The sequence below is a fragment of the Accipiter gentilis genome, chromosome 25 (assembly GCF_929443795.1).
Source record: "Accipiter gentilis chromosome 25, bAccGen1.1, whole genome shotgun sequence".
Lineage (NCBI taxonomy): Eukaryota > Metazoa > Chordata > Aves > Accipitriformes > Accipitridae > Astur > Astur gentilis.
Window position 1 is genome coordinate 15,275,327 of NC_064904.1, and position 25,706 is coordinate 15,301,032.

The 25,706-nt window shown below is 39.1% G+C and overlaps 1 protein-coding gene across 6 annotated transcripts in view; it reads right to left on the minus strand.

Annotated features, from left to right (window-relative positions):
* The window catches only part of SYNE2 (spectrin repeat containing nuclear envelope protein 2), a 190,278-nt gene that overhangs the window by 118,589 nt on the left and 45,983 nt on the right, over positions 1 to 25,706 (minus strand). For 4 of the 6 annotated variants that reach the window (XM_049828822.1, XM_049828821.1, XM_049828824.1 and 1 more), the window contains exons 26-47: positions 25,297 to 25,420; positions 24,267 to 24,424; positions 23,656 to 23,803; positions 21,867 to 22,465; positions 20,819 to 20,998; positions 19,667 to 19,817; positions 17,345 to 17,503; positions 16,489 to 16,650; positions 13,956 to 14,057; positions 12,414 to 12,614; positions 11,301 to 11,466; positions 10,502 to 10,614; positions 9,521 to 9,723; positions 9,028 to 9,147; positions 8,638 to 8,926; positions 7,712 to 7,881; positions 5,370 to 5,682; positions 4,472 to 4,636; positions 3,237 to 3,593; positions 2,567 to 2,728; positions 1,586 to 1,747; positions 126 to 272 (exon numbers count right to left, since the gene is read on the minus strand). In XM_049828822.1, the coding sequence (XP_049684779.1) occupies positions 126 to 272; positions 1,586 to 1,747; positions 2,567 to 2,728; positions 3,237 to 3,593; positions 4,472 to 4,636; positions 5,370 to 5,682; positions 7,712 to 7,881; positions 8,638 to 8,926; positions 9,028 to 9,147; positions 9,521 to 9,723; positions 10,502 to 10,614; positions 11,301 to 11,466; positions 12,414 to 12,614; positions 13,956 to 14,057; positions 16,489 to 16,650; positions 17,345 to 17,503; positions 19,667 to 19,817; positions 20,819 to 20,998; positions 21,867 to 22,465; positions 23,656 to 23,803; positions 24,267 to 24,424; positions 25,297 to 25,420 (4,351 nt within the window). The remainder of the gene's footprint in view (positions 1 to 125; positions 273 to 1,585; positions 1,748 to 2,566; positions 2,729 to 3,236; positions 3,594 to 4,471; positions 4,637 to 5,369; positions 5,683 to 7,711; positions 7,882 to 8,637; positions 8,927 to 9,027; positions 9,148 to 9,520; positions 9,724 to 10,501; positions 10,615 to 11,300; positions 11,467 to 12,413; positions 12,615 to 13,955; positions 14,058 to 16,488; positions 16,651 to 17,344; positions 17,504 to 19,666; positions 19,818 to 20,818; positions 20,999 to 21,866; positions 22,466 to 23,655; positions 23,804 to 24,266; positions 24,425 to 25,296; positions 25,421 to 25,706) is intronic. The other 2 variants (XM_049828819.1, XM_049828823.1) reach the window with 2 other exon arrangements.

The window sequence follows — 25,706 nt, forward strand, 5'->3', positions numbered from 1 at the left end:
GAACTACACACAATTTGATTTTCATGCAACCGTAATTGCCTCTTTTTTTATAACAGAACTTCAGGTGGGAAAAAAAATTCAATGACTCTGACAAATTTAGCTTGAAATAACAGAAAGTGCGTTACCTCATGCGCAGAAACCAGGGGATTAGATTCCAGACCATCTTTCTCAGCTGCTGGAGATTTCAGGACTTGACTCTTCTGGCACACTCTTTGTTGAACCTGCTTCACATCTTCTCTAGAGGACTGATTCTTGACATCACTAGGTTTCTCCTTTTGGTGTAAGAAAAATACAAGAAACAAGTAATCAAAAAGCCCTAATCAAACCTGCTGAGTAGTAATTACAGTGCTTGAGATGACAAAGTTACGAAGCCCATAATTATAGGTAAATGAGGAAAACCACAGTTACATCTATTAATTTATTGGGGGCAAGGTTATGGCAAATGAAACCATTTAGAAGAAGCAGTGCTGTAGTTTTGTTATAAATTTTTAGAAAAATTGCAGATTGCAAGTGTCCTTCCTCTGACCTACGCTGTTCATGTTTCATTATTCTAGCATGGACTTTGAACTGTGTACCCCTGGATGCAGTCTTGAATGCATTTTTTAAAAGGTTTAGTTTTTTCCTGAGGCTCCAGTCTTGTACTTGTATTGTAGACAGAGTGTCTGTGGTTAGACACCCAGCCAATTACCAGGCACGATATTCCTGTGGGCAGCCCAGGGATTTGCTGTATGTACACACTGAGGTATTTGCTGACTGTAAGTTCTGCTTGAGTTTGTTTATCATCTAAGGACAGATAAAATAGAACAGCCACCTACACATAATGAAGATTGGCAAATCCTTACAGCATGGCCATGGTGGAGAGCACAGCATCGGGGACCTATCCGTGCTGCATGGATATCTGAGCTACTGGCTTCAAGTCAGATAGCATATGTACTGAAATTAGCCCACTCGCAACCCAGAATGAACAAATTTACCCCAATTCTCAGCAAGCTCATGAGTGCACACTGTGCTCCATGTAGCTGTTTGCTAAAACTGAAGGTCTGAGAAGAGTCTGGCTCTGTCTTCTCTGTAACACCTCTTCAGAGAGGGGATGACAGCAACAAGACACCTGTTACCTTTTTCATCTCCAACAAGAACATAGACTCTTCCCACTCATTATGGCTCCAGCTCCTAAACACTGCTCTAGTTTGTTGAAATTCCCCTTGTACCAGGGGGCACCAAACAGGACACAGCATTTCAAATGCAGCCTCATACATACAAAGTAAATGTAAATAAGAAATCTAAATGAAAGAGACTCAGGCAAAACTGTAAGAAGACTTCACAATACATCCAGATGACTTGGAATGCGGTATCTTCAGCAAACCACCAATGAAAGAAAAATATTCCTCCATACTAATTTTAAATGTACAGGAAAGTATTCAGAGAGTTAACGCATACTAAGTATACAGCACATCAGACAAAAATAGCTCAGTGTAACTTGAGGGGTTTATTATTTATTTATTAGTAGTATCATCCCCACTGCAACTAAACTGTATACATGTACCCTCAAATTCAATCACTCTTGTGTAACCTCATGTCCAGTTACCTCTGCTGGATGGGTTTCCTTTCTTGTTTCACAACCTTCAATACCAACACCATCCTGATGTCTTTCCAGTTCTGCTTCACCACCCTGAACCGCATTGTCCAGAACATCCTCTTGGACCCTATCATGTTTCTCCATACCTGGGCTCTCTTTATCAGCCTCCCCCTGATTTGAAAAATACAAAATGTTTACAACCAGTAAAAGTCACAGTCCAAAATCTAAGTTTACTAAGGAACATCACACTTCACAAGCTGTCTACTCTATCTTCAGTTTAGCTTAATGAATGAAGAAAAAGGCTGAGGTAACCCAAACCCAGAGTCTCTTGGAAATGCCTGCTCAGATCAGTTTGCCATATCGGGATATCAATCACTATGAAACAGTTTCAGGACAAACCAAGCAGGAGTAAGTGCTCATGTGATTTTTATTGCTGTCATAGAAGTTTCTGCTTAGACACATTTGGCAACTCTAACTATTGATCTTGCTCCTTCTCCAGAAATTCCAGTACAGATGGTTTCCACTGCGCTATTTTGACAGTCATCTCTCCCAGCTACTGTTACCGCTCAATGGTGAGGACAGTGAGGAAGTTCTCCAAATTGGTCCCTTGAGTTTGCACACATGAGGTCATTTGCAGTGCGAATGTCCTGAGGTCCCCTAAAGACCAGCGGTTCCAGGTTAGTGACCTCTCATTACCTACCTTGTGCATGTGGGTGACAAAACCTGTTGAAATCACAGGTATGTTGTAGGTTTTGCATCATGGAGATAGTGGGTCCAAGCCCAGGGGGCTTGTAGAGATCATCACACGGATCTCTTGCACACTTCACATGTGCAAGGTTGGGGGGATGATTTGGAGAACATAATTCATAATTCTTTTCATCAGAAAAGGAGAATATGTCTCTGTAAGACTATGAATTTTAAGGAATTATATATGCATTTCTAGTGAACAGACAGACAGACACACATATATACATATGTATATACACTGACACATATTAGAACATATCTGTCAGGCACCTGACCAGTCGGCCCCAATTTGTCTTTGCTGTGACAGGTGTCCTGTAATGGGCTGTCTGACAGTACACTGCTTTCCTCCAAAAGTGTATCATTTTGGTTCTCTTTCTCTGACATATTTCCATTTACATCTTGACCCTAAGAGAAATGATATAAAAGAAAACTTGCTTGTGTGACCCTAAATATTGTTTTTTAACATTAAATCTCTGAATGGCAAAAATCATTATCTACAAGAACAGGACCAATATTGTGCTGCCATTCTAAACAAGTCTTACCGGTTTAAGAGAAACCCTCAAAGTTCTTTGGCAGAGACATATCTGCAATTTTCTCATCTAAACACCTTCTCCCTTTCTGTCCTGACCAAGGATACCTGCTCTAATTACATGCAAGAGAAAGCTATATGCAGATTGTGTTTAAATGTAAAATTGCAGTTTTGAATAGATATTATTGGCTTGTTAGAGACTTGTTATAGCAAGTTAAGGGAGTTGTTCTCCACATCTTTGATTTATACACATATATTTACACAAGGCTTAATTTCAATGAAATTAAGGATGCAATATAGGATGCAATATAAAAAAGGCATTTGAGAGACAGATGCCTCTTTAACCAGTCTTTCACTGTCATTACTGTCAACAAATATACTCACATCATGCATTTCCAAAGGCTCCTTTAACTCCACTGCTGCAGGGCCCTCTTCTGCAGCAACAGGAGTATCAGAAGTGATCTGTATCTCTCTCTTCAGCATTGTATCTGCCTTGTCTTCCATTTGTATTTTATTAACAAACTCATCTTTTAACTCAAGGGCTTCACTGAAAGTATTTTCCTCCTTTTGCTTGACATTTTCAAGTCTTTCTTCCAGACTCCTGTGTTTACTCTGAAGTGTTTCAATCTCATCCTTAATAAACTTCTGTCCTGGTGAAGAGGTGTTTTGTTTAACAGTTTCTGCTAAAACCAAAATCTCCTTTAACATGTCTTCGCATCGACTAAGAGGTCCTTGTTGTTCCTTTAAACCAGAAGAAAACATTTTATTGAAAAGTATCTTCACTCAATATACTTAATACTAAGATCTAAAGTCAATCACTAAAATCATAAATAGGTTGTGAACAACAAACTGTGCTGACAAGTACATGCAGACCTATTTGCTGCATAAAGTCAAATACTAAACCAGTAATTAGTCAGCCATTTTTATGAACACAGAACACTTGAAGCTATAAGCATTACGACAATGATAAAATAATCAGATAATATGCTGTGAGGTGCATGGTGATCTTTCCAAGTTCTGAACAGATAATCCCCTCCCTCTCCTATATCTTTTTACTCGTTAGAGGTATAGCAAATTCTGGAGGAAGGGGAATTGCAGTGATCCATATCTGAGCTATGGTTTCAGCTTTCAGTAGCTCTCTAAGCTCACAGCTACAAGACTGTTATCCATTCTGCCAAAGTGCAAAAGAATGTCTACTTATGCATGAAGGACACTTCTTAAAACTGAACTTGGATCACTGACATTTTCCTAACCTTTCCGCTCTGGCTAACTTAAAGACACTTACTAACACCAAATTTAATGATCTCTTTCCTCATTATGCCCAGAGAGGAAAAAACCCCACACCCAACCAACCAAATTGAAGAAGCCTGTGTGCTTGAGCTAGAACAATTCTACCTTCAGTTCACCTGACAGTAAAAGTCCACTCAGTTCATTAAGAGTGGGTTTAGACTTACAATTATCTTGATAAAAGAGAACACCACATATACTTTATAATTTAGAAAGGTTTCTTAGTTTTTCAGTTTGACACCATTAGCAGTTCTCTTCTATAAATGTGATGGCCTCTACAAGCCTCTAGGGCATGGGCCCACTTTCTCCATGATGTGAAACCAGCAACATACCTGTGATTTCAGCTGGTTTTGCTCAGCTGATGGTTGTTCCATTGCTGGACCTTCACAATCAGCAAGCTTCTCAGAGACCGTTTTCAGCTCAGTGCTCAGACCTGTTACCATATCCTGAAACTGCTGGTGCTCTTGAACATGACTTTCCAATGTCTGCACTATGGTCTAGAAACCAAGAAGTTTCTAGGATTAGTCCACCATTAGCTCAAACAACTATAACTCATCGACAGACTGTCACAGCTTTTCCAGGACTCAGCAGCACAAAAAGTTTGCTTGTTTCCCATAACTATGCAGCTAACCACAGGTGCACAGAAAATATCTTGCCCTCTTCCCAGCACATCATAGAATCCACAAAATCTTCATTAGTAGCCGGAAGCAGAAGAGTTTGCATTCCATGAGAATATACTTCAAAAAGGGATGTTTTCTATTCAAAATGGATGAAAGATTAGATGCAGAATGCCACACAGGGTGCAAATGCAATTTGCACTAAACTGGGTGGAACCAATAACAAACAAGATGCAGGAAAAGCCATTCATCCTTCCAAAAGGAAAAAAAACCTACTGTGGCTTGGAGATCATAGGAACAAATACTTCATATTATACTTATCTGAATCTGTTTATACAGGTATAAAATGTTCTTCACGCTCACCTTGGTCTCATTTGTTTAAATATTTATCCCTCTGCAAAGCACAAGGCAGTGAAAAATATGATCTTCCAGTGCTCTTTTTGCCACAGTAAGAGTAAAAGATATAGGAATTCCCTGTCCTACAGAGGAACTTCCACCACTCCCAGTTTTTACCCATACACTTTCCAGCTGAGTGACACTACAGGCAAACAGTGAGAATTACAATCAACATGCATACCAATAATCTCGTAAATTAAGAGACTGAGTTTCCAACCTGTAGCTGGCTGAGCAGATTTTCATGTTGGTGCTTTAATTCCAACCATTCCACCTCTGTGAAGCAGGGATCCCCACTGTGACCCTGTAGGTGATCTTCCTGGCTTTTCAATTCATTAAATCGGGAAGTTAAGTCTTCTGCTTTCTGCAGGAGGTCAGCGTAGTTTGTCAGCTGAGCTTGCTTCTCCTGCAAACCAGGCTGAAGGGCAAAACCTATCTTCTGTTGTTGTTTCTCCAGTTCAGTTAGAGCCAGTCTCAGATCTTCTATGCTTTGCTCATATTGCTCCCTGTTCAACTGAAGTTGTTCTTTAGGGCTAAGAAAAAATACTGCGTTTAATAGTATTTTAAAAAAAATTATTCATTACCTAGAAAATGTCAAATTGTGAACAAGCCAACCATTAGAATGAACTTGAGCATACTGAATATTTTCCTCAGGTTTTAAATTACTGATCAGCTTTAGACTGGAATTTTCAAGGTGATGAAAATGAAAAATACTGAAGTTATTACTGCTGAACTGGACTTAAATGCAAGACAAGTGACCCTTTAATCCTTTTAAACCTTAAACTATGAGTTCATAGTTTCTAGTATCTGAGATGTGATGCTCATGCTTTCTTCTGCTTTTCATTACAGCAGAAGTTCTGTTTAAAAACTACAATATGGCTATGAATCTATTTTCCTTGACAACTTCTTAAACACAGTCTCCTGAAAGGGAATGTTCTGTAGAAGATACACATTGCATTGGTTGAGATGGGGGTGGGGGAGTGTTTTAGAGATACAGACAACAAAACCAGCATATGCAATATTGGTCATGTGAGCACAATCCAGTGCCTACTTTCCTGACCTTGACATTGGATTTCGATTTGTGTGCTTTATAAGCATGCATCCTGATCTGCTGTAGGTGAACGCGTTGCATTTGTCCACAGGAAATATGCAACTATGATCAATGAGACAAAAGTAACAGTTGTATGTTCACACTTAGTGATGAAGCTGCCAGATGGAACTTAAATGCCAACATTTGAAAATATGAACCCCCACAAACAAATCCAAATAAATAAAGTCTGGTTATAATTCTGTAAAGTACAGCAGGATAAATGAGGACAAAGGCAAAGCTTAAGTGTTTTGGGGTTTGCCCCTCAAGATTCATATTTTTTAGCAAATGACAAATAAAGCATAGCCTTACATACGTTAAGTACTCTTGCTTCAAGTTCCCTATTCCAGCTTCACATTGCTGTCATTACCGTGTCGCATCTGTTATTCACAGGCCTAATCCTTCAAGGTCCTGAGCATCTCTTCAGATGTGCTGAGCACCTCATCTCTTGTCTTCAACATACTGTGAAGAGGGTGCTCTGCATTCTGCTGTGTTGGATCCAATATAGCCAATGCTCTATCTTTCTGAATGCCACTTGTATTGCTTGTACTGAGTGCTCAGTAATAAGAGAAGGCAACTGAATATTCTCAAAAATACTTGTTTTTAATAATTCTTTCCATGGATATTTTTTAAAAAGTATACAGTAGGCCTACTCTAGCTTCCACTGATCTCAACAGCAAAGTTCCCAGTGATTTTACCGAAAGTCGGTTCAAGGATGTTACAGGAGACAAATAATCTTTAAAGTGTCTGCATGTGCAAATCAGAACTTCAGTTTATGTTTACACAACACACTTAGAATCATCTGACATGTTTTAAAGGATCAGTTTGGCTTTCAGACACAGTTGCCACAGTGCCAGTGACACTGAAGTGCCTTTGCTGACTTAACAATACCAGCTGCCACAGCCAAGAAAGCCTCTCCTAGAGCCAGAATAAAGCAGGCTTTAAAAACTCTACTTTAAAAATCCCAGCCTCCTGGATTTACCCCAAACTCTCTTCTGAAGCAGTATGAATTTGCACAAAGGTAGATTGCACCTCTGCTGGGGGACCACACCTGGGGCACAGAGCCCAGATCACGTTGCAAGGAAGGACCGTAGTGGTTAAATCAGTGCACCCTCACTGTCTAATGAAACAAGGAGAATTGGGTGCACGGGGGTTTTTTTGTTTGTTTTGTTTTGTTTTTTTACAAGAGTGGCTGAGCTACTTCAGTATCAAAAGGGAATCTGAGGCAAGCTGGGCAGACCCCATCAGCTCTCCTGCCACCACCCTTACACATCCTGGCTACACTCCCCACTTGACCGTTCAATCCAAGCTGTGACCTGCACCTCCACAACACTGCAGAAATACAGGTAACTTTTGTAGGTATCTTGTTCTGCCCCAAAAGAACACAAATTCAGTGGAACTGGTGCAGGAAGAAGAGAAGAAAGTCAATATAGTAGTAAGTGATCTGTACTGCCTCTTGGCAAATTCCACATTACCTTCTACATTCAGTGGCTAGCTGACAGGTGCTCTCCCACTTGTTCTGGAGCTCCGAAATAGTCTGCTGAACCACTGCCTTCTTATTTTTTTCATTTCTCATTAAAGTTTCTCCTAGAGCTACCATGTTTTTTATTTTGGCCTCTCCTGCATCTTTGAGAACTGTGATTTCCTGTATTAAACAAGAAGAAGAAGCAGTACATATACAACTACCAATGAGTTTTTTCACACTTTGTACACTGCTGTTCAAGACAAAAGAATTCTCCTTCCAATATATCAAATAACTGATACATAAATGGATATATCATCTAGTTTTAGGAAGTCTGGAATCATGAAGCTGATTTATTAATTATTCTCTACATAACAAAACCAATATTGTGCCGACAAATTAAAAAAAATGCTCTAAATCTTAGGGAGAGATATTTGTCACAATACTACCCCTTCCACAGAACGAAACATGTAAATCCTGGCATCCTCATCTTAAGGAGTCAGAGAGAGGAGACACCGAAGAGGACACTGGAGCTTGAGAGAGCCACCCAGGTAGTGAAGCAGCCCAGTGCAATGGCACTGCAGGACACCTGAGAAGCCACACACTTTCCAGAGGCTCTCCAGATGCCCCAGCTACATTACTGACCTCCCTCTCCATCTCTGGAGTAGGCTATGATGGGAAGGCACATGGTCACTAGCACCTTATGAGTTCAGTGCTGCTCCACCCAGAGATGCAGCAGAGAATCTCATCTTACATGCATAATAAACTATGCAAAAACAAAACCAAAAAAACCCAAACACATACCCCCTCCCCAAATAAGCCACAAAACCGCAGGCAATCAGCAGTGACAGTATCTTTTAAGAGGTACTGACTCATCAAGCATTCCCCTGATATTAGCATGAGCTGTTAAGTGGAAAAGGCGTACATTTAACACAATACCTTTATCTGATTAATCCTTTCCTCTGATGGCAATTCACTTTCCTGTGAACTCAGGTTATTAACAGCCTCCTCAAGCTTTTTGATGCAGCAAGAAACATCCTGGACAAGTTCTTCAAAATTTTGTCCTTCTAGTGGAAGTTTCTCAGTATTTCCTGCCATTTCACTTACATGTGTTATCAGTGTCTGGTATCTACTAATAAGATCACTGGCTTCTGAAATGGTTTCATATTCTGTCAGCCCAGTATCCCTCAAGGAATTTGCTAGCTGAGCCATGGAGTCAAATGGTTTTCTGAAAAATACACAAAATTAGTAAACAGCTATTAGTTGTAACAACATGGAGCAATCTTCTTTAGAAGACGGTTCTTAAAAAGAGACTGAAGAAAACAATACCTCTGCATTAACAGAGTTTTATAGAAGTTCTCAAGTTTTGTTTCATCTTTTTTAATCTCTTTTAGTTTTTCTTCCTGAGCAGTGAGCCATTCTTCCAAGATCGTGCTGCTTTCTTCAAGGCTGAAGAGTTTAAATACAGACGCAAGTCAAAATGAGAGGCATTACATGACTAAAACCTGCTGACAGCAGTGTTTAGCTGAAAAAGTAACAAATATCATGTGCCTGATCAAGCAAACTTTTAAGCACAAGCGATTTTAAGTATCTTGGTTCATGTCACTGAAACTATCCATAAGCACGTACTCCCATATAACACTTGAGTCTGCTACAAAGTGAAAAAACACATGAAAACAAACAAAAAAACACTCACTACCCTTTATTAAAATACCATCTTCAATAAAAAGCAAGGTTGTTTGCCATTCGCTATGACTGTTTAATAATGAATCATTTTATACCACTTGCGATTTAAATGTCAGAAACTACATAAGTTCCGTACCTACTGAGCTGCTGGAGAGAAGCACTAAGTTCCTTTTCCCGTTTCTGACATTTGGAGATCAATCTTTGTAGTTCTGCTTCTTGATCTCTCACACGGCTGTTAAGGTGGTTAATGCTTCCTTTGGGCAAGTAATGCTTCACTTTGTTCAATAAAGTTTTAACCTCTTGGATATCTCTGTCTTTGCCTTCAGATGTTAGGAAGTACTGAATAAGAGCACAAACACAAGATGCATTTGTCAAATTTGCTGCTGTATAGTAGATATTTATATTACAAGAGTTTTGCAACTCTTGTTGTCTCCACCAATACTTTCTACAGCAATTCCAGTTCCTGAAAAGAAACATACGTTAATTCACAGTTATCTGACCATTCCACTTGTAAATGGAAAAGTTGCTGTTTGTAAAATAAGGAGAAAGTGAAGTAGAAGACTTGGACTTTCTTCTCTACGGCACAAATAGACACAGATGAAATAGGCAAGCAGCATTCAAAGCTAGCACTGACATCACTATGTCTTCTTCCGCCTCTTAATTGTGATTGATTCTTGCAGTTGTTGTGGCTATTCCATCTCTTTCCTGTTGATTCTGTCTGACTTAGAGTGAAAATCTGGCTGCAATGAAGTGAATGCATATTTTTAATATTTTAGTCCAATGGAGGTCCGAATTTCATTTCACTCTCTACATATTTGATTTTCTGCATCTTTGCACACTGAAGTACTTGGTCAAGGTCCATTGACTTTCACTAACTACTGTACTGCCTCTCACTTGCCCAACTATGTCTGAACTTGAACTTTGATACTCCATTTTAACAAAGCATTATTTTCATTTCACTTATTGCCCTAACACTTTAAGTTAAATGAATTGTTCTTTCACCCTCAAGTTACAAAACCACTGTAGGTGAATTCACTCCCAAGAATAGTCTCCTGTGTAAGGAAGTAAAACTTAAAGAACAATCAGCTTTAGAAATTAGAAGATTTTAATACTCTACCTTTAGCCTCTGCAGTCTTTCTTCCAGTATTGGTTTTGTTTCTGAGGGGTCAAAGCAGTCCTTCAAAGACAGCTGAGTGCTGCTGAACCAGTCATTAAAATTCTTGCACTGACCTGAAGAAAGATACATTCCAATTTTCGTTATTAATTTTACTCTGTAAAAGAAAATCCTATTTAACGTGAAGATTTCAGACAATTTGTAATTACATTTATCAGTGCTTCTGTCAAAGGTTGCTTTTCACTACAGACCGTGTGACAGAAAAAGCTGCAGTTCATACTTTTTTTTACCCAACATTAATTGACAATAAACATACCTGTTCACTTGGGAGGAAGAGTCTCTGCTATGCATAGCAGTTTCAGTAAACCTGAATTAGCCTATTGGCAACTTTTGTCATTTCCACACAAATAAATACTACTCAAAAACTATTTGAAGATGAGACTAGGTTTGGGCCTAATTCTACACCTGCACAGTCCCGTGTCTGCATAAAACAAAAAGTAAATAATAACACTATTCCTTCTCATAACTAAGATTAAATAAAGAATGACTGGAAAAAATACAAAGTTTGATTTCTTTATTTTTAAATAAAATGTTCTAACATTTGTTCCTGAATTATGCTTTATACTTCTTTTATCTGTTTTTTTAAATGTAAAAGTAAGAAACAGAACTCTGAAGCAGTTTGAGATATCGAAGCAGTTTCAGACACCAAACCAAAAAATAAATCAATTGCATAACCTTTAAGTGATTATGATGGCCAATACAAGCCTATAAAGCTACATAAATGTGAAATGTGTTTGCTTACGGTTCAAAACACCGATAAAGTGGTCTTGAAAGACATGTTTCTTCTTATTAAATAAATCAGTGACACATTTAAGCTGCTTATTTAATTCATCCACATCAGGACAATCTGTCTCTTCTTGGAGTAATGTCACATGGTGTTCTTGTTGTAGAATTTTCTGGTGTATCTCCTAAAGTTAAAAAAAAAGGGCAACTCTTAAAAAGAGCTGCTTTAGTACATATTAGACTTTTGCAAAAGGGTTTAGTCCTGCCTATGTGTCAAAATAATTTCTTAAAGTATATTGACATTAACAAGGCACTCAGTAGGCAGATATAAGCACTAAACTCTCCTTGAGCAGTGTGTATACATCTGTATGCATACATAATCACACGTACATTCACTCATGCACATTTTGGCATCACACAGAATAGATATGTGACGCACACAGTAATATAGTATGTTCCAGAGTGTATAATACCTAGAAGCTATAATGCCTTAGCTGTCATAGGCACTATTCCACCCCTAAATGCCTTACTCTGAATGTCAAGTCCCTGTGGGTTGAAAGATAACGTAGAGGGAGCTGGGAGAATTCATTAAAAGCTGTATCTTTCTTCCAATGCCTGTGATTTCACAGTGTCCCAAACACTGACACCCAGAACGTGCATAATCCACTCACTGCTCAACAGGAGGTTTAAATCTGGCCAGCCTTGAACCTCCAAGCAGGAAGCAGCTCTTTCTTCACCTCTCTCCGTGGTGCAGAGAGGATGGAAAGTTGGCTGAGATTGCCTCCTTGGAGCTCCCCTTACAGGCAACCTCAGGTGGCACAAAGACAACCTGTGTATATTACTCAGTCTTGGAAAAGATACAACCCAGTACCCCCACTACTGCTTCAACATATCTTGGGTGGGATACTGATTTTGTGCCTAACTAACCATTACCAAAAGCCGCTGATAACATCCAGTGAAAACAGGCTTTTCTTTCATGCTTCTGGCAGCTTAAGGAAGTATTCAAGCCACGCTTTTCACTTGAATTATTCTAGCAGTTTACAACATATACAGGAGAAACACTTACGAAGACTTGCCCAGGAGAGATATAATGAATGAAATTATTAAAGATGTGTAATTTGTGGCATGCTACCTCTAATTTAGTAAAGATCTCTAAGGTGTCAGAAGGAGATAAAGCTTTTAAAAGTGATTCGGTCATTCCAATCTGTGTCTTGGCCAGATCAAGGTCTCCTTTTAGTTCTGCTGTATTCAAGCTGAGTTCACTGGTCCCCCGCTTCGTTGACAAGAGCTCTTTTATTAGCTCCATTTTTTGCACAACAGATGACCTGATGACCTTAAAATTGGAAATAAACATACATAAGAAATTATATTGGGCTGATTTCCTAGAATATTACAGAACTCCATGACAGACACAAAAAGCAATGAAATGATCTGAAATCCAGACATTTCAATCAGAGTTTCTTCCAGTTTCTTTCCCTCCCACTCCACAAATTGAAAAGTAATATTATTTAAGCCCTGCTTTTCTGAGGAGGAATGATCTCAGTTCATCTTTATTAGTGATGCATTTACTAGTGTTGCTTCACTAACAAATTTATTTGTCAGTCTACTCCCAGTGCCTACTCTCAGCTAGATAAAGGCTTTACATGTGCTTCAGCTACCATGAAAAAGAGGGTGCCAGCTCTCTGTAACACACCTCCCTGCAGTGGAGGGCACAAGGGCAAATTCCCCACGCTGATCCAGAAAACAGGCAAGGACAGCAGAGAGGTGGGGAGCTCTAGCTCAAGCCTAGTCATTAAGGAGCAGCAGGTCCTTAACCTTATCCTTAAGACTTCTGCAGATTTGCATGAGACGGCAACTCAATGGCATCACGGCCACATGCTGAAACACCACCCCAGGGGGCTCAGGGCATCTGGTGCTCCAGAGTAGCATAGTGTGCACAACACAAGGTTGCCGAGTCCTTTCCTAAGCTCCTTAGATCACTTTACCAAGTGAAACTCTGAGTTCACTGCCTGCTGAGGATAAACACACAAATAGCCAAACTGGGTCAAGATCAAGGTGCATCTGATAGACACTGGGAGTGTTTGCTTAGGGAATTGGTATAGGATCAAGGTAGGCTAACGTGGTCTCAAACAGTATAGAAGGATTTATTCTTTGCTGTGTGAAGTTAACACAAAAAGATGAAGATTTCCTCGTGATATCCCAAAGGAAAACGTTACAGTAAACACCACTCTATGCAAATAGCTACATACTACCAAGCTACATTAAGCCATATCCAGGTAAAGGTACAGTTTAAAATACACAGTCAGTATGCTGAGTTGCTGGGATCCCCAAAGGGATGACAAGGTCCATTATGCCCTGTTCTTGGCCAATAGCTAAAAGCCAGATATCACTGATATTGGCCTCTTTCAGCAGGCCTGCAAAACAGTTGAGTCAGATCTAAGTCCCTAAAAGGCACAGGACTGAGAGATGCCTTTGTGTTTAAAATGACAGGTTTGGTTCTAACACCTTGAGAAAGACAACAAATGAAATGTCACTACTAATAGCCAACAAAATGCCTCCAATTCTCTTTGGGTAGATTTAAGTCAAACCAAGAAATAACTGTGCCAAAGACGTTACTAGAAGCCGGGCTGTAGTAATGAGTACTGGTGTGTTAGTTGTAAAAGCTTCTTCATACCTGTAACTCCAGTGGAGGTTCATTACTATTCAGAAGTTCTTCTATCTCAGCCACTGTGTTGTCAAATTTCTGAAGTTTCTGCTCCTGGACTCGTAAGCATGCCTAAAGGTGGAAAAAACACATCGGTAACTGTGTTTCCCCCTGAATTAAACTTCCATGTTTCTGTTAGAAAATTATATTACTAATATTCTGATTCTGCATTTTGGCATATAGACCTCCCACAACTGGTCCATTTCCTGATTTTCATTTTAGCAATATAGACATTTTTTTGTATTAGTCTCTGAAACACTCTATGTTTCTCAGGAGAAGCAGTTGTTAATCCAAATCTAGCATAAATTTAACAATCTTAATTATTTTACTTCTATATTAACCCAAGTAAATTTGCAGGAAAATAGTCTTAATTTTCTTGCTGCTTCTATTAAAAAGGGATATTCTCAGATGTTATAGACTTAAAGTCAAGCATTGGCATCCTGATAATACACTTTGGTAGGGATGTGATAAAATACAACACATGCTGTAAGCACTTTTTAAATGTAAAACCTTTATACATAAAAAGACTTCTACTCATTTGAATGGATTTTGGAACGGGACAGTAATGTGAAAGTAAAATACCAGCTTCAACTTATGAAACAGGATATATCTAAAATAGTCACATTGTCTCATATTCCCAAATCAATATCCCAAACTCCTTCAGGACAAAGTATGCCTTTGCAGTCTCTGTACAAGCAATCATCAAAATTCATTCACGTGCCACAGCCCTTAAAAGAGTTCCCATTTGCATACTGGCTATGGGGGAAAGCAGAACTTCTCTCACATTATTGATACTGAAATTATCTTTAAATATACAGTCAAATAATTCATTACTCTGTTCTTTTGTGACAGGGCTCTTGAAAGCACATGCACCAGTGCTCTGCTGCGCAGTCACAAAGGACCCTGGCGTTCAAGACTATGTAACGTGATACACATTGCAACAGTTGATTTTTTTTTTTGTAATTAACATTAATGCAGAGATATTTCAGGATCAACAACAAAAGAAATAATAATAAATTGATAAATGATCCTGGTGCCCTCTGCACTTTAAATCATTTTACAAAAATACCAATGCACTGAGTTCAGTTTTCTCCCTTTCTATTCAGCTTTCAGAGTAGCTCATGGGAAACATAGTTTCTGTCTCCCTTGCCCTCTCCTCCCCTCTCTTTTGAGAATTACCCTCTCGCACAGGAGCAGCAGAGTAACCTTAGCGCAGCCACCTCCAGCACAGCTCTTCCTAAACACCAGTAGAGGCACATTAGGGGCATGGTCACATCATGCCGGGCTTGAGCAGTTTCCAGGTAACAAAATGGCTCTTAAGATGCAATTGCCAGCTGGTGCGTTTTTGCTGGAGCCCTCAGGGACCTGAACTACCCCAGGTAAATTCTAATAATACACTGGTAAAGGCAATAATAATGTGACAAAATATTCACCTCTGCACAACGTGTATACTACTGTTTCACTGGTAAGATCAATATACAAAGAACACCTTGGCTTTTTACTGCTCTGCAAATTGAAACAAATTAGCAGTGCTAACAGTAGCAGTAATGCTGCAAATAAGCATAATAAGAACCAGGGAATTTGTAGCATGTAAACACTGAGAAAAAACTGCCTGCATATTTTCAAACAAGCAGATATGGGATATATTTATGTCTCAACCCCGTTCAAGCAGAAAATTATTTTTGTTTAGTAGATACTGGCTATAACCACAATGAAGCAGCACAGCTGATCGATGATGGCCCTAAAGTTAGAAATTAAAATATTTACCCCCATGTAAGGCTCTTCAATGGCATAGAGCTAGTGCATATTTTTACACCCAGCTGCACCCCGATACCAAGAGTTATAATCACTAAAATCTGTGCGAAATGGGCATGGGCAGCCCAGGCTCTGCTGATGTCTGCCCACATGCAGCCCCGGAGACCCTTAGCATCCAGCCACTATTAAGGCTGCATTAAGTTACACTGGGGACCACACTGGGACAAGGATCACAGGAGCAAATCAGTCACCTCTGCAACCTCTTCTTGAACTGTGCATTGCCCTGCCATTTCTGAGGCTCCAGTATCTTCACTGATAGAGAATTTATAACTAGAAAACTAATCATTAGCCTATACGCACCCTCTTCCCTTTCTTCTCTAGGTACAAGGAAATATATGCACCACTGTACTCTAGACTACAAGCTTTCCAGGCCTTCTCTTTGCTGTATGTTTGTACAGCACAAAGGAATGAGGGGGGTTCTGTAGTCTAAAGCAGCATTTGCAGTGTTGCATTAATTTAAAACAATTTAGTATACATATACGCTACCTATTTATTAGTTTCCAAGACCTGTATCTTCAATACATTATGCAATATCTTCAGTGAAACTATCCATGAAGATACAATTGCAAATGTTACAACTTCCTCTGTTTTTGCAGTGCTGGTATTTCTATGCAATGTGCATGTTTATAGTCTGAATTTCATATGACTACAGTGCAAGTTAAGTGTAAGAAATTTCCACTCAAATTACCTTCAACTGTGTAAGGTCCTCTTCAGTCAGACGATGGTCTTCTGCATTCTTAAGTTCTGCATTTGCCCAAGCGTCAATTGTGCCAGATAAACTAAGAAGTTTGTCCCACAAAGCCTGAGCTCTTCCCAAATTATCACAGTAGTTTTCAGTCTTTTCATTGATCTGCCATGAGATTTATATACAGAAAACACACGCAGATTTCAAAAATGTTGAGTTATATTCTAAAAGCAAATGCAGCATAATAAAATCAGAGCGAGATGAAAACACCCACAAAAACAAGTGCGGCAAGGGAAAAAAATCTCATGTGTCTTCACAGTGAACTGGTCATGGAGAAGATATTTAAATCCCTGCCACACATGTCGCCAAACATACCAATCAGAACAGCAGCTTGCCAGTTTTAAGGCAGGTTTAGGAAGGAGCCTTGCTCATTAATGTTTATCTACTCTCAGTAAATACCATCTAATCTCAGTATTGATGCACTGCTTAGATCGACAGTGGGAAACACTTCTCACCAAAAGCACCAGCATTGTAATTCTCCAGATTGTCTCCAAGTCTAAATCCACATAAGTCGTTATGGAAGCTTGCAGATTCATGCAGAAAGCACAAATATTGCCTTTCTGCACTTCCTAGAATTATTTACTATCAAGGAGTACCTATGATATAAACTACCTGAGAGATCAGAAACATTACACCAATAGACGCTCTGCAAGCATTGCTCTGGTAAACACTTGGATTTATCTCTTAAGAATCTTTGCCATATTGTACTTAATTTATTCCAAATATTACACACGTGTCAGAATCAATTACTATAATGCATAACAGATAAGACCACCCTGATAATTTACTTTTTACATACATCCAGCCATCTGTCCACAATAACGTTAGCCTCATTCTCAAATGGGGGCTCCTCAAAGCTTCTCATTTTATTGAGCTGGAATTGAAGGTTTTTGCAGATCTGATTTATTTTGTCTACATCTTCAGAGTGATCATTAAATTCCTCTTTTGCCTCTTCAATCTGTGAAAAAGGTCAAATGGATATTTACAAGCATGTTTACTTATGACTGTTTATTCAGCAAAACATTTTTAACTGATGTGCTGTTCTTTTTAGTTTAGAGAAACAACATCATTACACAAAATAATCTATTTTATATAACATGATGAGACTAGGAATGTAGCCTGTGTTGTTACGTCCCTGTCATGTCGATAGGAACATCTCCCTCTTAGAAATCCGTATCATTCTGTTATTGGCTGCAAAACAGCTGAGTAGGAACTATGGATAATATATTTCTAAGAAAGCCAAAACCACAGTTTGCTTCAAAAGTCATAATTGCAAGATCCAAGGGGACTGTACATCCATATACAGAATCTCAGTTACAGAAATAAACAATGCACAACATAATAATCATCTGAGATACTGTTACAACTGTAAACAAAAATATAAACCTGGCATTCTGATCCCCAGGTTTTGAACTACTTCCAAAAAAGAGCTTAAATCCTACTTAAACATAGCCATTGTCAAATATGCCATTGCCAGAAACTGAAATGTCCATTTTTCCTACCTTCTATTTAAACACTAGACTGCTTCTTTGTGCTTAATTGTAATGTCAGTGTTTACAAACAAGATGGAAGGTCGCTGGAAAAGAAACACTGACCTCTAGTGTTAGGCAATTTGATAGTAAAAGCTCTCCTTCCCACAGACAAACACCGCTCGCATCTTCTCACATAGATATTGCCAGCCACTGAGACAAGGGGAGCGACAGCAGAGCAGCACTCACAAACCAGAACAAGGCAGAGATTCTTCTCCGTTATTATTTTATATAATTATAAATATCAAATCATCAGCATTCAATGACATGCCTTGTACTGTGCTGCAGCTGTTGTGGCCACAATTCTGAGAGTGAGAGCTGCAAAACCCAAGGTGAGGAGGAAGGGTTGTTAACAGAGCGAGGGGTCTCCATACAAGCAGGGACCAGGGTATGCAGGTGATCTCCCCTGCAGCAGGAGCCCCAGTGATACGAGGTGCCAGAGATCTCACTGGTGAAACCAAGAAAAGATCCTGCCTCAGCTGAAGTGAGGGTGGCACACATGGACACCATCCCATTGCCTGAGGGAAGAAACTGCTTACATTCCTTCTTAAATTTAACCATCCCAGGCACTGCCTGAGAGCAAATGTTCCTGAACCATATGAGTGATGCCTCATCAGAAAGCCTAAAAATGGGATCTGAACAACCAGTTATATAACCCAGCCAGGACATGCAAAACCTGTACAGTAAAATGTTCACAATGGACATGCTGCTGTTTGCTAATCCATTAGCCATGGACAACTACGTCCAGTGGTTGTATTCATTTAGCCAAGAAGAATGTAGCTGCCTGTCAAATTTTTGTCTGAAACAGTTGTAAACTTTAAACTAAATGAGGGGATGTCCAGCAATACCTGCTCATTCAGTCTCAACAGCTAATGACCACAAGTTCCAGCCTGGGAAGCAGGATAGATCTGTCACGGCCCAGTCTCTGAGCAGATGTGCCGTGCTGACACAGCCTTATGGCTCCTGTTCCTGATCCTGCTTGCTTGGGGCTAGCTGAAGATCTCTGCACAGCACTGCATGGTGCAGACAAACCCCGCAGCCCTGCCTGGGACCCAGTGACATGAGCAAGGAGAGGATATGGATCTAAATTCTTGGTTATAAGCTACAGCAACAGCAGAGAAACAAGCAGCCCCAAGGAGTTGCATTGCCTATTTTTTTTTGGTTTAAGTGGTACAACATTTTAAAGTATCTTCTTAGTAAAAAATGAATTTGCTATTTTTGTGTATTTACAAACTGCCCACTATAAGGTTTTTAACTTGGTAGAAAATACAGAAATATTCAAAAGGATATGGGTCAATATGGCTGATTTCAACATGTGTTTTTGGTAGGACAGGACTTCATCTTACTAGATCACAGTTTTTCTACGTGTTTTTTTTAATCCCTCCCCTTTAACAAGACCTTGATTCGCTAAGCAAAAATAGACATCAACTTAAAACAAAACCAGGCTATGGTCCCTAAATGTATTTTGGAAGCCAAAATGAAAGCAAGGTCTTAACATCTGCCTTGAAGGCTGAGTGTACAAGGGCAACCCTATACCCGAATGCTCCAAAGAAAGGCTTTTCTTTCCTTTTCAGTAAGATCTTGTTACTCACCTTTGTTATTAGTCTGTTCAAATTCTCCTTCCCCATGTAAGAAGTTTGCTGTGAAAGCACAATCTCCTGTTTCTGGATGATGCTGGTCAGACTAGTTTTGCAGCTTTGATATTGCTTCAGGAGCTCCAGAGCCCTTGCACATTGCTCCTGGCTATTAAAAAGAGATATATTATTTATAGCCTAAGCATAAAACAGCAGCCTCAACCTCTTGTCTGCTTCCTTCTCCTGTATTCAAACATGCAGGGAGTTTGACTACTATGTTCGGAAGAGAGAAAAGGGGGCATAAACTGTACCAGTCATAAACCCTGCAATACTCTGTGATACCTGGTGTGGTATTTCGACAGTTCCTGGAATCAGAAATGCCCTTCACCATCATGTGCCTCTGATACACATTTAACTGTGATGTGACCTGAGCAGTTCTGTTTATATGATACTCTCCACCTGAAAGGTGAGCTCAGTCACCAGTAAACTGAAATACAATGTGCAGCAGGTATCACAACAGCTTGGGTGGTGGACAGTGGGAAATACCACCTCAGCCCAGCCTTCAGTGGCATATGAAAACAGATTACTCCCACTGACACCTGTGCAAGCCATGAAGATTAACCAGAACTGTGTCAGTCCATGTAAAGCCTCTAGGCATCTTTAAAAACCATAAGAGGACAGATGCCCTAGGTGATCAATCATAGCCTTTCGCAGTCCTCACTCTCACAGACTTAACAAATCAAGCTCCTTTAGTCTTTTCCTGCATAAGAGACTGTTTTCCCAGCTGTCCTCTTCCATTTGTTTCAGTTTGACTTTTCTTTTTTAATGTGCTGGTATGAAATTCACAGCAAATATAGAAGACACATCACTCCCAGCAGCAGCCAGTTTTTTCTTTTGGATACGAATTAAGTCCAACACATCACTGCATACCTGCTAAATGATGGGACTGTGATGTCTTAAAAATATATAAAGTTCAAGAGCTTTGGCTACAAACTTCTACATGCAGTTCTTGGCTTTATGATGGTTTACAGCATCATAACAGTAACATTTGCTACTGCATCAGTATTTCATTTACTTTAAAGTATGGTCTAAGGCTTTTTTGCTGTTTCATTTTACAAGCAAACTTCTTACTTGTACAATACTACTTTAAAATGTAGCTTTTCTCCTTACCATTCAGCAAGCAAGAGTTTTGTATCCTCCCATAACCTCTCTGTAACTCTGCACTGTTCATTTGATTCCTCTGCTTTTTCCTCTTTGATCTGTGGGAGCTTATTAGCAATTTCTCGCATAGGTTTCATTTCAACAGCAGCACAATCCAATTCCTTTTCCAATTCCGTTAATAATTTTACCCTTTATTAAAAAAAAAAGAAATACAGCCTTATATTAAAGTATGTCCTTGATTTTTTCCCCAATGTAATTATTAAGTTCCCTAGAAATTCATGCTGAGCTGCACATACTGACTATATTAAATGACATCATAAAAAGTCTAATTTGATCTTCAGTTCATGTAATTTGACACAGTCCTTCAGATGAGTTATGCTGACCTAAGCCCTTTGAGAAAGTAATCCAAAATCCTAAAGGCCAATAGGGTCTGAATGAACATAGTGAATTATTTTGTATTAAAATGTAAGTGCACTCTGGCTGTCTTAAAATACAGGCTAAGAAAGGAAGTGTGGGATTTCACAACTTAAAAAATGGTCACAGCTTATAAGCTTATCTCCCCTCCATTTCTCCCCTCCACATAAACAGTACTGAATTGTTTATTCATCCTTTGCAAGGCTGCAGAGAGCTCCCCTGAAGCCGTATCGGAGACATGCAAATCATGTTAGCAGCTTTCTTGGGGTGGGGTAAAATAACACAAGGCTTCTACTCTGCAGAGTTTCAGATCACATGCGTCAGTGCTCAGCAAGAAGACCTGTCGCCCTGTTTGACATTTTTTTTACTGAAAACTACCATCATAACAATCAACCTCCTTCTATTTTTTCTTCATCAATGCTGCTTCAAACACATACATAGGAGTTTAAAAGAAAAAAATAATGGAGGAGGCTTCCTTATTTAGGCTGCAACGGTATGAATAAAATGTAAGCTCACAGCTTCTTTCAATGCTCCATATATACTTCAAGACACATTCAGGTTTCAGTGTTCTACTGCAAAGGGGCACAAGCCCTCTAAGTTCACTGAAATTATGAAATTAAAAGAGCTTTAAAAAAGAATTCACCTTTGTTGAATAGCTGGAATTGTTGGATCCTTCAAGCCTATTTTGTTAATTCTGTCACGTAGATCCTGAATGGTTTTAAGGAGTTCACTGTTTTTTGTGGAAAAAATCTTGTATAAGTCTTTTTCCTCTGTAAGCATCTGTTCACTTGAGGGATCATAAGTCGCATTTAGCTCTTCAAATAAAGTCAGAACAAGGTTTTCACAGCAAGTCTTTCTCCCACATTCAGCATCTTCCAAACAGATATCAACTGTTTTCAAGCGTTCATCCAAACATTTAGCCTCTTCTGTCATATGAGAAACTTTTTGTGCAGCCTCTCTCAATGCTTTTCCCTGTATTTCAGGTTCACCTGGGGGATCTGCGAGACATTTGATGGAAGACTGAATCTTCCTCAATGAGGCCATAAAAGCTTCCAGATCTTTAAGGACTGTCTCACGGATCTGCATTTTATGGCTCATTTCTTCAAGCTGGTTTTGATAGTAAATCATAATTTTACTTGCAGCTTGCAGATCTATTGGATTAAATTCATCTCTTGCTGAACTATCTAGGTGTTCCAATTGTTTGCACACTTCAATCTGATTTAATATGGATCTCTGTAGCTCCTGAAATTGAGAGAACGACCAACAGTGTTAGCAAGTGAAAAGAAAACCTGTATCCTGCATTCAAGCTGAACCTATGACTGAAAACCAAATTATACTAACAATAAAATAAGTATGATAAACAGCATAGTTAAGAAAGAAAACCTCTTTTTTCCTACTTTGGACTTTGGTAGAGGGAAGGAAAAAGAAGAAAAATCAAATAAAATGGTATTCCACACATAGGGAATTTGGTCAGTACTATAGAAAGCCCAAGCCTCTTCCCAGCAATCAGACAAAAAGGAGAGGAAAATTACGACAGTCCTGGGACTGGAACCAGCAGGCTCTTGCAGTGGGAGATCAGAGCACAGGCAGGCAAAGAGATGTTTGTTACTCTGCCATCTTTTAAGTTCTTTATGTTATACTTTTGGAGGAGACTTACATGCATTTAAAAATCTCTTGGTGAAGTCTGCATGCTCTCTGGTTACAGCCCTCAGACAGACAGCAGTGTGTCAGTGTTGTGAAACTCCAAATGTGCAGAGAGCTGGGAAAAAAATCAGGATCCTTCCAGCCAAAGAGAGTCACCTCAGACAGAGAGTACACATGCTCTCTGCCATACAGCTTGAGAGACCTAAAACCTACTTTGCTCGAGAGCCAAGGGCAGACAAATGCAAACTTTCAGTTCTGTGTAGCTGTCAGTGTGTTCAGCGCCGAGCATGTGTCAAGAACAAAACAATATTCACCCTGCCTAATAGATAGACCAGACCCTAGGCACAAGATGCTGATAGCAGGTAATTATTGCATACATGTGGAGCTTCCAAAACCATCCTGAGGTGTGCTCGGATACCTCAGCAGATGTGACACAGGCAGCTTAGCTTAGCTCACAAATTAACACCACACTATATATATGACTCCACAAAGTGATACAAAGCCAGGTGGGAACACTATAAATCTGGATCAAAGGAAGGTTCTAACCTAAGACAAAATGTTCACGACCATTCTTTTTACAGTAGAGCCTATTGAGGGTCCCTGGCTGGGTCTACATGAACAATAACATTTAAAGCAAAGGGGATAAAATGCTGTTATAGACTTTAGAAGGTTTGGGAAGTCTTGTGAGTAGTCCCAAACTCCTGAGTGAAAATCCCATGAAGTTCTCTAGTTCCTACACATATTAAAAACTATTCTGGCTGGGGTGTGGTCTCTGCATTTTCCCTTACCTTTAGTTCCCTATAAGCAAGATCACTATTCATGAGATTAAATTGCTGGATATCCTTTTTCTTCAGTTGCTGATCTAATTCACACAGAAGAATTGATTCATTTTCTATTGGCAAAACAATTTCCAAAGCAGTTCTTAAAGAGTTTGTTCTACAAGAAAGGTAACAAAATATGAACTGGGAAAGCAAGCAAGAAAAGACACTCAACATTTTACAGCACAAAAAAGCCACAAAGATAATGTAATTGACTGTCTAACAGATTTAATCCTCCTCCTCCTCCTGAGGTCAAAGGAGTTTTTCCATTAATTAATAAGAAAAGCAGTGTGAACCCCAGTGAATTTAACTAAAATGTTGAAGGAAATAACAGTAGACTTGAGAATGCTGCACAGTGATGTTACAAAGATCTGGCTCTGTGCTTCTTGGAGAGATTCACACTATTTGCAATGTGTGTATGAACCAAGTATAATTAAGAAAAGCTTAATTTTAGGCTATTTTTAAAAAAAAGGTTAAAAATGTGCAGGTATTGTCTGTAACGCACACTATGCCCTTCACAATACACACATGAGTTACAATTAACTATTCCTTAGCTAGTATCATGAAGTGTTATTTTATACCTGGTACTTATAATATCCTGAAGCTGTTTCCATTCTCCTTTTAGTTTGCTTCTCGTCTCAGAGATAGCAGTCTGCTGCACTTCATCCACAAGATTTTCTAAGGTAGATGAGATGTTTTCCAACTGTGTCCAACCAGCAGTGGTTTCACCCTCTATCACCTAAAAGATATGCAGCATTAATTGCATTAATATGATACTCTATTTCTCAAAGGACTGGACAGTTCATAAAATTACAGCCACAAGAGTCTCTGCAGAAAAAGTAAAAACATCACCTGAAAGTAAGTATATATTGCTTTCTATTTCTTTAAGACTACATTTTTAGCTGCATGCAAATCTCTACCAACTCTTTATTATGAAAATTTCCATGTCAGATATATGCCTTGGCTACATTTTATAAAATGTTCGATAAATATGGTTCAGCCATTTTTACTACAAGAATAAATGGAAAATATCTCAACTTAGCTATGTTCAAAAGAACAAAAACCAAATGTAGAACTGAACCAAGTTCTGAGATGTTAGATAACGTTTGTAGTCCTATCAAGAAAGGACTTGAAAACTTGCAGTAATAAATTCTCCAACATTAATTATGTGCCTTTTATCATCCCTTTAAGGTTCTCACAAACCTAATCAAGTTTTAAGTCCTGAAACAGTTTCATTCTGCACATACACCACTGCCATTTGATGGTTCAACTCTGACGACTCCTCCAGCCCTGACCATGGTCCATCACTTACCACTCCTGCTGACAGAAAAGCTGCTTGCTGTAGTTATTTTTTCCATTAGACCTATTTCAGCCCGCAGATCACAAACCGAGAGCCACCAATATGTTTTTTCAGCAACACTTGCAAAACTCCACTGCTAAACAGGAATGCAGTCCTGCTGAATGCTAAACTCTTGATTTCCCTTCTAATAAACCTGGTTATAAGGATGCTCCTTTTCCCTTGAGAATATACGTAACACAGAGAGGTGAGAGCTCTACAGGAGAAAATAACAATTTAGGCACCAAGTCTGTTTCTAAAAGATGAATACTTACCTGTAGTTCAAGCAGCTTATTCTGAAGACATGAGGTGCCTTTTATTTCATCAGTAAAGCCAGATGCGACTTTATCTCTGCTGATTTGTAAAAGTTCCTCCAGGTTACTTCTTTGTGTGTTATAGCTAAAGAAAGATGCAATCTCTTTCAGAGAGTATTACTTCTAATTTAATGGAACATGGCATGGTATGGGACTTGCTGACTAATAGATTACCATATAAAATAAGCACAGTCTATTGCAAATGCATATTTTTACCGAAGTCCCAAAAGAATGGGCATAAATGAGCAGCATATAAAAGAGCTGAGAAATTGCTCAACTGGCTAATTTTCAAGTATGATTGCATGCCTGCATTCTCTAAATTCAGTTTTGTGAAGATAAAAATGTTAGTTCTTTAAAAATTTGACACTTTT